A 14,205-nucleotide genomic window follows, 5' to 3' on the forward strand; every position below is an offset into this window, starting at 1 on the left:
CTGTACACACACTGACACACACACAGCACACTGCACAGCACACTGCATACACTCATAGCACACTGCATACATTCACAGCACACTGCACACACTCAGCACAGATTCACAGCACACTGCATACACTCACAGCACACTGTACACACACAGCACAATGCACACACACACACACAGTCTCACACAATCAAATACACACACACACACACACACACACACAGACACACTGTCTCTTTAAGGGAGCTTGCTCTCGCAAGATGGAAGCAGAAGCAGGAAGCAGAGACAGGGAGAAGAGCTGCCAGATGCCGGGAAAGTGCTGTGTGCGGTTGCCGCTGCCCCACCGGGTCTGGGAATGCTGGGAGAGTTCTCAGCTTTCCCCCTCCGGCGGACACGGTACCACCACAAAAAAAAAAATACGGCGGCCATTTTTTTTCCGCGTCCCCGTTTATAACGCGGTGGTCGTGGGTGGCCCCCGAGGACTGCGCTATAACGGGGTTAAACTGTATATATATATGTAGCCAGGTCCCCCAGACTGACCCTCACCTCCGTTGAGGTGAGAGAGTCAGGGAAGTGCTCCGGTGCACCGGAGGCACCGCGGCGGCCCGAGCGTCCAGGGTGCGGCCATTTCTGTATTGCGCATGTGCAGTAGTCCAGTAGGCAACGGCGACGCCAGAGAGGTCGCGCATGCGCAGCAAGTGGTTGCGCGAGCGCGCGAAGCACTGACCAACCAGAGGAGGTTTAGAGTTGGGGACTACAAGTCCCATGAGCCTCAGCAGGACCAGGTGACGGCCGGGAGCCAATAGGGCGAGGAGACTGAATAGGGAGAGGTTAGGAGGTTGTGCAGGGGAGCACGTTGGGCAGAGATCGGGAGGGGGACGAGGAAGGAGCTCAGTGTGTAGAGAGGCAAGTAGCCTCTACACTAGGCCCGTATACCCCCAGTCCCAGATAGGCCCTGAGTCACAGTCAGTCAGAGTTAATGTAGGGACAGGCCCTAGAATAGGAACCTGTCACATTAGTAGTGAAGCTGCTAAAGACACAGAGACTGTCACAGCACCATCCCAGAGGTTTGGGACCAGACCTTTTCAGGCACATCATCAGCCATTCGGGTGGGATCGCCCCGGAAGGTATCACCGGCAGCTCCGCGTCGTCGGATCCTTTGTGAAGTCTGTTTGCGGGCCCATGCGCAGGAGCGCTCGTCAGGTAACATCCATTAAGTGCACCAACTATAATATCATTCATACCAGTGGCTGCGCAGTCACACACATACACTCACTTTGGGGTATTGGACACGGTGTGGGAACACGGTGAAGGGTCGCGTCCTGTGAGACGCGGTAATTATTGTGTCTCATTGAAGAGTAGCACTGATAGGAATGATACATGCATGGTTATGGTTACCGCTAGTAAAGCTACTATTTCTTTTACATGCTGTGTGAGTAGTATTGTATTATTGTCCTGCGAGGAACAACTCCCGCTCTGCTGGGAGCCATCGCAGGTGGAGGAGCTGCATCTGGTAAGAGATAATCCATACATATACATTACCCCAGGCTCTCCATGGCAGAGGCTTAGGACCTGCGAGCCAACAGGTTATACAGCATTGGTAGTTATACTGTATTCAGAAGGAAACAGGGCTACACATATATGAGGGAGGGAGAGAGAATTGTTGTTTGGTTACTGCACATGGTGTGAATAAATACCTTTTTTGTCTTGGTATGTGCTGCAGATTTTTCTCTTTTCTATATTGTTTTGGACTGGTTTGGGATCCCAGTCTTTCTTCTGGCACCCAATATTAGCCCTTCTATACCATTTTTTTGTTTTTGGAGTGCACCAGGCATCATTGTATTTTTGCGTGTGTGTGTGTGTGTGTGTGTGTGTGTATATATATATATATATATATATATATATATATATATATATATATATATAGTGACACTGTGTGCTCATTTGCATGTCATTTCCCAGAATCCCTTGCTGCAGTGGAAGTGCTGTATGCTGGGTGATAATGGGGAAAGGCGGGGTTGCAGACCTGCCTAAGACATGCAGATGAGCATACAGTTATATTTGTATATATATATATACACACACACATACACACATACACACACACACACCATAAAGAGTTATCAGGATTAGTCATGTCAGGCTGAACTATTAACCCATTGGCGACCCATCCAACAACCAAAAAAAGGTTGTGTGTGTGCCGAGCACATGCGTTCCAAATTAAACTTCTTTGTGTTTTGTCACTGAAATAGTTTTGTTTTTTATGTTTTTCATTGAATGAAAGACTTTTGAGAGTATAAATACAATTTCAGTGACAAAACAGAAGTTTCACTTTAAACGCGCGTGCTCACCACACACACCCTTTTTTCCGAATTTCCTCAATTTAGGCTTTTCTGTGCAGATAATGCAAAGATCAAACATTTCTACAACTGTATATCCCTGCTGTGGTGCTACAGCCTGTCCAGCTACATACACCAATCATATCAATGATAAGTAAAGGGCATAGCAAACGCAAGAAAAACTAAATAATGAAGAAAAAAAATGTACTTATTTATTTATCAAAAAATCAACGTTTTAGTCTGGTACTGAAAAAACATGTTTGCTATCCTGATAAAAGTCTCAGTAGTCAGTATAAGACTGATATGTCGATTGTTGCTAAATACAGGCATACCCCGGTTTAAGGACACTCACTTTAAGTACACTCGCGAGTAAGGACATATCGTCCAATAGGCAAACTGCAGCTCGCGCATGCGCCTGTCAGCAAGTCCTCAACAGCAATACCAGCTCTCTACCTGTACCGAAGCTGTGCGCAAGCGGGGAGACTATAGAGCCTGTTACAAATGTGTTGTTTACATCAGTTATGCACGTATATGATGATTGCAGTACAGTACATGCATCGATAAGTGGATAAAAGGTAGTGCTTCACTTTAAGTACATTTTCGCTTTACATACTGTACATGCTCTGGTCCCATTGCGTACGTTAATGCGGGGTATGCCTGTAAAGCTGTACATGTTTTCTGTTAATTATTTTCTTTTTATTGGGTGTGTTTTGCCCTTCACTTATCACAGATTATGCAAAGCACCAGGCTTAAATTCTAGGGAAATAACTGTTTAAAATGAATGGAGAACTAAAAAGTGAAACCCTCAGTGCTCTCGTATCCATATCACGTACCCAGCACTCGTGCCTGCAGTTTATCCAATGTAAACTATGTGACAATGAATAGATAACTAAGGTAGGTTTGGGGGACAAGTGTTTTTTTGTCTTTGACATGGTTTGAAGAAAAATAAATTTAGTTTCATCTGTTTGAAATATATGGTAAAGAAAAAAGGGATACCTGGCGCTTAAAATTACACTGTGTCCATAAGAACCAAAAAACAGTCTCTTGAAAATCCCTCAGAGTCCAAGTCTTGAAGTTGATGTCTGGAGATTTTCTTCACTGCTGCAACATCCCAATCTACCTGGAAAGGATAAAGAGGCACGCCATTGCGCAGTACTCCTGATCTTTAATGGCTTCCCCTTATATGATAGTTCCCAATGCCGACTGTGCCTACTTACAGGAATGTCTCTTTCTGGATACAGTTGAGACAATCTGTGCTTTAACCTCTTGCGTGTCCACTTGTATCACGAATCCCCCGAAGTTCCGTGATTTAAAGGTCTCCCATGTAACACGGACCCCCAGAGAAAGAGAATGGACAATAGCAAAAATTGCACAAGATTTAATAAAAAACGGCTATAGCAATCCTATAAATGACACTTACATGTACTCACATAAATACATGCGGTTTAAAACATCACGAGAATGCCGTCCGCAGCTTGTAATGCTACTCCCTTGACTGCACCGGTTGAGGTCCGCCCTCTCACTGCTTTACCTCAGCCGGTCAGATGCGCCTGCGTCTCCCACTTGTTTGGCTGCGTTCCGGTACACGGCCCCCCAGTGTAACACACTGCGCACCCCTGAAGTCTCTGGGAGTCTCCTGCCGACAGCAACTCCAAGCTCCTCCCACCCTAACGCGTTTCGTGACGTGGGGACGTCACTTTCTCAAAGGGATGTGGAGCTACTTCCGATCTCTCAACTTATACCCCCCAATGAGTAATTAACCCCTTAAGTGTTAACTACATTGTTAATCCATCTATAAACAATCCTGTTGGTTACAAATCATTGTGTCTGAGGGTGCTGACACCCTGGGATTCAGAGGCATATCAATTGTGTATTAACCTGCAAATATAATGGTGCTTTATCACAACAGATGCATAAATGTATATTAAATCAACATTAAGCAATACATGATGATAATTGGGCTTGGGGCAATCTATCCCTTTTCAAATTTGTAAGTGCATTCAGATGTGCGCAGTGTGTTACACTGGGGGGCCGTGTACCAGAACGCAGCCAAACAAGTGGGAGACGCAGGCGCATCTGACCGGCTGAGGTAAAGCAGTGAGAGGGCGGAACTCAACCGGTGCAGTCAAGGGAGTAGCATTACAAGCTGCGGACGGCATTCTCGTGATGTTTTAAACCGCATGTATTTATGTGAGTACATGTAAGTGTCATTTATAGGATTGCTATAGCCGTTTTTTTAATTAAATCTTGTGCAATTTTTGCTATTGTCCATTCTCTTTCTCTGGGGGTCCGTGTTACATGGGAGACCTTTAAATCACGGAACTTCAAGGGATAGAGGAAGTATTCGGGGGATTCGTGATACAAGTGGACACGCAAGAGGTTAAAGCACAGATTGTCTCAACTGTATCCAGAAAGAGACATTCCTGTAAGTAGGCACAGTCTGCATTGGGAACTATCATATAAGGGGAAGCCATTAAAGATCAGGAGTACTGCGCAATGGCGTGCCTCTTTATCCTTTCCAGGTAGATTGGGATGTTGCAGCAGTGAAGAAAATCTCCAGACATCAACTTCAAGACTTGGACTCTGAGGGATTTTCAAGAGACTGTTTTTTGGTTCTTATGGACACAGTGTAATTTTAAGCGCCAGATATCTCTTTTTTCTTTACCATATCATTGTATGCAGGTTGGAGATAACTTGCATTGTGGGAAGCCTGTGGCAGCGCATTCCTTTTGTTAACACATTTGTTTTTTTCACAATTTGTATATGCACAGTATTATAGTATTTGTTGCACGTGTAATCACACATTATAGGTTAAGCGCTGTTTAGTTAGGGTTAATTCCAATTTATTATTATAAATGTTTGAAATATATAATTTCTATATCTAGATAATATTGCTGTAGATAATGTCTGTATTGCAGCACAGATGCCTCCGGTACTGAAGTGCTAGGACTGGATGTAATGTACTGATAACAGTGTATGTTCTACAGCCAGACTAAAAATAGGGTAACAACCTGGCCCTGTGTTAAAACTGCAGTTCAGTCTTTTTTTTTCTTCTTTTTTTAATTAATTTTTTTACTTTAATATTTTCATGTGTGCAATCTCTAATTACCTAAGGAACTGTATAGCTGCAGGTCAATTCGTTCTCCATGTATTGATAAGCGAAATTTGGTGACATAATTAGTTAAGGGATCTGTTTTTCTTCTGCTTCTGTCTCTCAGTGGAAGCTCATGAATATTCGTGAGCACTCCTGCACTGACATGTGCTAGAGGGAGGGCAGGGCTGACAAAGGGGTGTGCCAGGGCTTGTGACAGGACATGAATGGGCAGTGCCTTAGCAAATGGCTGTTAAAATAGAATACAAGAAAATTGGTCTTTCAAAGTTGTTTTTTTAAAAACAGAAAATGCTAAAAGTATTTTTTCTTACTACAGAACTGATTTATTAAAAAAAAAACACATGCAGGATATTGACTGAACTGCAGCTTTAAGAGGATAGCAATACCTAGACCTCTTTTTTTTCTCTTTGGAATCATAGATTTTAAATTCCAAACTGCTTCAAGGTGAATCAAAATGATGGCAGTATTTGACCTAAAATGTTCTATGTTCTAACCTAAACAGCCTTATATAGCATATGGAATCATAGTGCATAGTGCAACTCGTTCCTTACCTGCAATTCAACATTGCCATAGTCTATGGTAGGGGTGCTCAAGCCCCTCCCCCCCCCCCAAAAGGTTAGGTTTGCAGGATATCCCTGTTTCAGTACACTCAATCAGTGGCTTAGTCAAAGACTGAGCCTCTGATTGAGCCGTCTGTGCTGAAGCAGGGACAGGTTGAGCCACCTGTGCTGAAGCATGGATATCCTGCATACCTCACTTGTTGGGGGGGTCGTGAGGACTGGAGTTGAGCACCACTGGTCTATAGCACTCCGACTCATCCAAGGTAAAAAAAAAAATAAGAACACTCTATAAGTATTCTGTAAGTGCCATCCATACTATTCTTCTCCCTAAATACCATCCCATCCATACTATTCTTCTCCCTAAATGCCATCCCATCCATACTATTCTTCCCCTAAATACCATCCCATCCATACTATTCTTCTCCCTAAATACCACCCCATCCATACTATTCTTCTCCCTAAATACCATCCCATCAATACTATTCTTCTCCCTAAATACCATCCCATCCATACTATTCTTCCCCGAAATACCATCCCATCCATACTATTCTTCTCCCTAAATACCATCCCATCCATACTATTCTTCCCCTAAATACCATCCAATCCATACTATTCTTCTCCCTAAATACCATCCCATCCATACTATTCTTTTCCCTAAATACCATCCATACTATTCTTCCCCTAAATACTATCCCATCCATACTATTCTTCCCCTAAATACCACCCCATCCATACTATTCTTCTCCCTAAATACCATCCCATCCATACTATTCTTCCCCGAAATACCATCCCATCCATACTATTCTTCTCCCTAAATACCATCCCATCCATACTATTCTTCCCCTAAATACCATCCAATCCATACTATTCTTCTCCCTAAATACCATCCCATCCATACTATTCTTTTCCCTAAATACCATCCATACTATTCTTCCCCTAAATACTATCCCATCCATACTATTCTTCCCCTAAATACCACCCCATCCATACTATTCTTCTCCCTAAATACCATCCCATCCATACTATTCTTCCCCTAAATACCATCCCATCCATACTAATCTTCCCCCTAAATACCATCCCATCCATACTAATCTCCCCCCTAAATACTATCCCATCCATACTATTCTTTTCCCTAAATACCATCCATACTATTCTTCCCCTAAATACCATCCCATCCATACTATTCTTCCCCTAAATACCATCCCATCCATACTATTCTTCTCCCTAAATACCATCCCATCCATACTATTCTTCCCCTAAATACCATCCCATCCATACTATTCTTCTCCCTAAATACCATCCCATCCATACTATTCTTCTCTCTAAATACCATCCCATACATACTACTCTTCCCCTAAATACCATCCCGGCCATACTATTCTTCCCCTAAATACCATCCCACCCATACTAATCTTCCCCCTAAATACCATCCCATCCATACTATTCTTCCCCTAAATACCATCCCATCCAAATTATTCTTCGCCTGAATACCATCCCATCCATACTATTCTTCCCTTAAATACCATCCCATCCATACTAATCTCCCCCCTAAATACCATCCCATCCATACTATTCTTTTCCCTAAATACCATCCCAGCCATACTATTGTTCTCTCTAAATACCATCCCATCCATACTATTCTTCTCCCTAAATGTAATTAGAGTCCTGTAATGCATTACAAAACAGAACAGTGCATTGCAGCAACATGTACAATGTGTTTCAATCCCCATGGTGGTTAAATGTCAACCCTCCCTTTTTATTATCTGAACATTAACAGCCATTAAAATCATTCATCAAACAGGACGTCTTTTTGATATTTTTATTATTCTTTTTGTCGTAGACTCTTGGCGAAGTCACCTCCTTTGGGCCAATCTTGATAGAAGGCCATAGGCGTCTTATAATCTCTCTTCCTCCTGTCACAAGAATACCTTCCCCACCTATCCAAAATCGCCAAATAAAAATTCAAATCAACTAAAAACCCAACAAAAAAAAACCAAAAAAAAACTGGAAAAGTTCATATCAATTTCATGATTTCACACACCTTACACTTTTAGATAGAAATCCAGAGAAAAATAACTGGCCCATAATATTCCTGTGGCAGAGGTTTCAAAATGTCAAAGTCCTCCGTGCCTCCATCCCCAAAAACTAAAATATTTTGTAAAAACGTTTTTATTTTTTTTCCGTTTTTTTTTTCCCCCCATACAGTTATCTTTTTCTGTAAAGTTCTGAAGATAATTGGCACATTTGTAAAGGATTATATGGCACAGTATCTTTGAAAATAAAGTTCTTTTCTCAAAGGTTGTAAACACCTTTTATGATATTTTTGTTATTTAAAAAACAAAAAACAAAAAAAAACTTAAAAAGGAAAATCCCAGGAGCAGGATGATACAATGAGGCAACACTCCCCCCCCCCACAATTTCCTCCCCACTGTATACAGTACTTCTTCATTTTACCATTGTTCCGACAATTCTAATGTCCCAAACTATTACAAATCACCCTCAATGTCAAAGGGGTCTGTACCGCATTGCTTTGCAATGTTATGGCAGGCACCCCAGGCAATGGAAGGATTAAAAAAAAAAAAAAAAAGACCTCTTTTATACTGATCTAAGTGAAGAAAGCTTATCAATGCTTCTTTGTCACAGACCAGAATTACTCAACAGAAACTCCTTAGTAATACTATTAATAAAAAATGCAATTTTCTGCCTCAGTAATCCCTTGATTGATTTTCCTGTTCCATAACACCTTTCCTTGATGAAAATAGATCTGAAATAGAATGTACACATAAAGAGCTGTACCACAAAATAAGCTTTTTTTTTTTCTTACATTTTCTTTTCGTGACATTTTTTTTTTCCGCTTCTTTTTTTCATTTTTTTTATTATTTTTTTTTTTTAGTAATACATCAGGTAGTCGGAGAGTGAAATATCCCTTTGAAATTATCAAAAGATTCTTGTGTCAGTGCTTTGTTTTTCAGTGGATTTGTCTATTTGTATGAGGACTTCGAAACTGGAAAAGCAATACTGAGTAAAAGGTTAACCCAGAGAGACGCTCATTGTATTACATGGTTGTATGTGTAGTTCTTTCTTCAACCGTGGAAAAGGATTTTGTCTCTGGAATTGCCCGTGTCACACTGTCAGTTTGATGGGCTAAATTTGCGTCTCTTGCACATTTTCCTTTGAGCTGCTCTTAAACAAAAGGGGTTCGTGGATGGAGTTGAGCATTGGGTTTTTGGCACAGTTAAGGGTACCTGTATTGTTGTTATAGTGGGCCTTAAATGCGGTGTAGTGGTTGAGATGGTCATGCTCAATAGCTGGTAGTACCATGTGGTTATCTCCTGGGGCAGAAGCAGGAATCTCATCTTCCACGTTAATGATTTCGATAGTCCGTGTTGGCCCATGGTGCTTATGAAGCTGGTGCTGCTTCCGTAGCTTGTAGAATGCAATCAGCATAACAGCTGCCATGAAGGTGATGGCCACAAAGCAGCCAATTATGATCTTGGTGGTCTTCATTACATCATCTAGATCCTTCATGATGTTCCCCGTCACATCCGTGATTGGGATTGTGAAGGTCTTTTCTGTGGAACGCGTACTACGTGGAGTGAGTGATGTAGTAGAATAGGTTGTTCCCCATCGTACAGTCGGTGTTGGGCCAGGCTCCTTCTCTGTGGGTTTTAACTCCTCTTGAGATGAATCCATGGTCTCCACGGTCACAGTAGTGAAATATGTGTAACCAGTGGTAGCTGGATCAACAGCAGAGACATTAAGTGTTGCAGTTGCGGTAGTATTCCCTGCTGAGTTTGTGACCATACACGTGTACTGGCCTGTGTCTTGTACCGTTACATTTGTAAAATTAAGTGTGCCATCATGGAGGACTGAGATACGGACCCTGTAAGAACCATGAGTCATCAAGGTCCCATTTGGTGTCAACCAGTTAACAGAAGTCATGGATGTGCCCGTTCGGCACTTAAGCTCAGCTGCCATGCCCTCAGTGACATTGAGGTCAGTTGGAGGCTCCACTATAACTGGGGCAAAGCAAGTGAAATGGCTCTGATCTAGCTCCCCAATATACCTGGTTTTCAAGTTTGGAGGCGAATGGCAACGAGCACAACATGTTGTATTGTTGGGTACCGTCTCTTTTAACCACCAGCTCAACCACAACACATCACAGTTGCAGCGCCAGGGATTATGGTTGAGGTGTACCCGTTCCAGGCGGTGGAGAGGTGTAAAAAGGTCATGGGGTAGAGACATCAAGTTGTTGTGGGAAAGATTCAGTTCCTCCAAAGATTTTAAGTCATCAAAGGCATTGCGTTCTATGATGGTAACATGAGCATGCATCAGCCAGAGCTTTCTTAGACTGGTCAATCCTTGAAAGGAGCCTGGGCGGATCATTTCAAGACGGTTTCCAGACAGCTCCAGTTCTTCCAGCCTCACCAGGGCTGTAAGGTTGGGGATATCCTTTAAATTGCACATCCCTAAGTTTAGATATCTTAAGTTTACAAGTCCCTCAAAGGCAGCTTCAGAGATGTATTCCAACTTTTTTAGTTCCCCCAAGTCCAGCCTCCGCAAAGAAGGAACTCTGTTGAAAGCGTAGGAGGGGATGCTTTCAATAGGGTTATTTCTCAACCACAGCTCCCGCAGCTTGGACAGGTACTCAAAGGCTTGAGTAGGTACAGTGGTCAAGCGGTTATCAAAAAGCTCCAAAGTGCTCAGGTTGGGGAGGCCATTGAAAGCTCCCACCTCAATCTTACGTATGAGGTTTTTGCTGAGCTGCAAGATCTCCAAGTGGCGAAGATGCTTGAAAGTGTCTGTCTTAATGACCTGAATGATATTCTCCTGCAGGTTCAGATATCGCGTATTGACAGAGATGCTCTCTGGCACCTCCACTAGTTCCTTGCGGGTGCATGCTACACGACTGACCTGATTGCTGCAGAGACAGGCTGCCGGGCAGAAAGTAGGAGATGTACCACCCAGGGCTAGTGATGTTACCCATGAGATAAGTAAAACTTGCTTCCAAACCATTCTAAAGATCTTCAGACCAAGCATCCTGCGGGTGCAACGGTGGGTAACCATTTTCAATGTTCATACTTTAGTGATAACTCTTGCAGGAAGTTATTTTCAGTGACAAGTATCTAAAGGGGGAAAAGGAGAAATAGACAGAAATACATGTGAGAATATTGATTAGGAGTTTAAAACACTTAAACAAGCACTATCATTCAACTTGTACTCAAGTGGGAAGCAGGATGTTATGCAGCAATTGTGTTATGTGCTTTAACTCTTTTTGACCCAAATTTCGCATGACCGGATTTCCACCCATTAGTTTGTAATACTCACATGATGATAAAGCTTTGGATTAGTGAGGTTATCAATCGATAATTCTCTCAAAAGCTCGTGAGTTTATTTGTGCTATATGACCTGAAAACTGCATGGTGGCAGGTTAAAATATTGAAGTGACACTGCCTAATTAGGCAAGTAACACTTAGGAGTAAGCGTGTATTAAAAGAGGCACAATAATGCAGAAATGCTATGTGTTAACTTAACAGGGCTTCAAATGTGCTATACTGTAGTTCAGCTCTGATAAAGCATCATACTTGTCTCCCTATCACCATCATTTTCAGGATTTTCTTGCTCTTTCTCCCTCCCCCTGTCATTCCATAATATTTTCACTTTGCTCATCTGTCAGTATCTCTTTTATCCAGAAACTTTGAGTCTTACATACATTTTTATCCAAGTCTGCCGCAGTCTCCACTAGAGCCATGTATGAAAAATTAATTCTCTAGGATTTGGGCTGTATTTCCTACTGTATATGTTTTTGGAATTGCAAGTATGCACTGTAGGGTTCCTAAAAGGGAGTGCTCTTATGCAATACCCTTTACCCTATAATGTACCGTGGCTATCAGAACAAAAGGAGAATAGGTCAAAATGTAGTTTGGCTTTAGAAGTGCAACTCATCTTGCTAACACATTTCCATTTAAGACTAATGTGAATTGCAGTATTAAGTAAATTATACCAGTCACATCAATTTGAACAGCCCATTGCACAAAGCTTCATGTCAGATTAATCTACAATTGTACCTTTTCCCAATAATGTATTTTATCATTAATCAGAATTTCAAAATTCTAATTATAGTCTGCTTTTCAGTATTGCATTGAGTCTGTTTCTAGTAATAGCAGTGCATACAATGGCGAGATTGTACTCTTTTAGGGTACTTCAAGCTCTGTTTCATTATTAAATGATCATTTTGATATGTGTAAATTCCAAGAAAGGCGTCAGGTATGGAGGTACGTGCAGTGGTCTTAAAATCACCAAAGTAATTACATCACACACTGCTGCTTCTTAGAAAAATGTCATTCAGTATTAAGAGGAGTTCCTCACCCGCTTTAAATTAGACATACTGCTCTCGTCTATATAATTCACAGGAGACTATTTACTCAAATCTCCTGGCTGGAAACTTGGTCAAAACCAGTGTATAAAACAGCACCATATTTATTAAAGTAAATTAATTATAATGAAAGCAATGGGGGCTTTTTCTTTAATAATTCTAGAACAATTGTGTGTTTTCCCTACTTTTGCAGCCGGGAAAATGTAGTAAAGAGACCCCACTGAGAATTGCGATACATTTCTAGTCCCTACAGTAATAAAATAATAAACAAGTATACAGGGCTTGCTGCTGAATATCTTTGAGTATTTTAGTTTGTTTTATGTTTTTTAAACCCACAGTGGCATAACAAAATTATTTGGTCCCCACCGCAAAAAATTATCAAGGGCCCCCTAAATAAATAAAAAAAATCAGAGCACCTCCCCCCCTCTCACAGACCCTGCTCTCACAACCTCACTCCCCCCATGTATTTATCTTCCTCCCTTACACTCTCCCCCATGTATTTCTCTCCCTCCATCACACCCCCCCCCCATGTATTTCTCTCCCTCCCTCACACTCCCCCCCATGTATTTCTCTCCCTCCCCCACACTCCCCCCCATGTATTTCTCTCCCTCCCTCACACTCCCCCCCATGTATTTCTCTCCCTCCCTCACACTCCCCCCCCCCATGTATTTCTCTCCCTCCCTCACACTCCCCCATGTATTTCTCTCCCTCCCTCACACTTCCCCCCATGTATTTCTCTCCCTCCCTCACACTTCCCCCCCCATGTATTTCTCTCCCTCCCCCACACCCCCCCCATGTATTTCTCTCCCTTCCTCACTCCCCCCCATGTATTTCTCTCCCTCCCCCACACTCCCCCCATGTATTTATCTCCCTCCCTCAAACTTCCCCCCCATGTATTTCTCTCCCTCCCTCACACTCCCCCCTATGTATTTCTCTCCCTCCCTCACTCCCCCCCATGTATTTCTCTCCCTCCCTCATTCCCCCCATGTATTTCTCTCCCTCCCTCACTCCCCCCATGTATTTCCCTCCCTCCCCCACACTCCCCCCATGTATTTCTCTCCCTCACTCCCCCCCATGTATTTCTCTCCCTCCCCCACACTCCCCCCATGTATTTCTCTCCCTCACTCCCCCCCATGTATTTCTCTCCCTCCCTCACACTCCCCCCCATGTATTTCTCTCCTTCCCCCACACTCCCCCCATGTATTTATCTCCCTCCCTCACACTCCCCCCATGTATTTCCCTCCCTCCCCCACACTCCCCCCATGTATTTCTCTCCCTCCCTCACACTTCCCCCCATGCATTTCTCTCCCCCCCGCCCCCCCCTTGTGCTATTGGGTCCCACCGCATTGCGGGGTTTAGCGGCACGGTGGTTACTCCACCGTTAACCCATTTGCTGCTACAGAAGACAGGGGTCAGTCATTTATTGTCCTCATAATGCTTTGGCTTCCTGCATTCTCATTTCTTTGGGCTTTATTCCTTCATGTGTAACAGTCTCTGGCGTCTCTGGCGTCGTATTTCACAACAAGCCCTCTAAACACTGCACTGATTTGATTCTTCGTTTTCATTTCCTCCTCATTATTCCACACTCACTTCATCAGCAGCATTTTTCAAAAGGCTTCGTCACATGAAGGCAGCCCCATCCCCAGCACACAGAACATCTTTTCAGGCAACTGTTTTGTTTTCTAACTAGAATCCCTTCCCTGAAAATAAACATACAGTACTGCAGCAGAAAGCAGCGTGAAGAGTACCCACTTCAAACCTTCTAATGTCTACAGTCTGTAATTATAAGTACTAACAGTGACATGTGATGGGGAGCTGCAAAAAAAA

The 14,205-nt window shown here is 42.8% G+C and overlaps 1 protein-coding gene across 5 annotated transcripts in view; it reads right to left on the minus strand.

Annotated features, from left to right (window-relative positions):
- Positions 1 to 7,807: 7,807 nt before the first annotated feature.
- LRRC4B (leucine rich repeat containing 4B) overlaps positions 7,808 to 14,205 on the minus strand; it is a 316,216-nt gene continuing 309,818 nt past the window's right edge. For all 5 annotated transcript variants that reach the window (XM_075605780.1, XM_075605782.1, XM_075605778.1 and 2 more), the window contains exon 2: positions 7,808 to 11,128. In XM_075605780.1, coding sequence (XP_075461895.1) covers positions 9,147 to 11,069 — 1,923 coding nt within the window. In that variant the 5' untranslated portion in view covers positions 11,070 to 11,128 and the 3' untranslated portion in view covers positions 7,808 to 9,146. The remainder of the gene's footprint in view (positions 11,129 to 14,205) is intronic.

Source organism: Ascaphus truei, chromosome 6, assembly GCF_040206685.1.
Source record: "Ascaphus truei isolate aAscTru1 chromosome 6, aAscTru1.hap1, whole genome shotgun sequence".
In the NCBI taxonomy this organism is placed as follows: domain Eukaryota; kingdom Metazoa; phylum Chordata; class Amphibia; order Anura; family Ascaphidae; genus Ascaphus; species Ascaphus truei.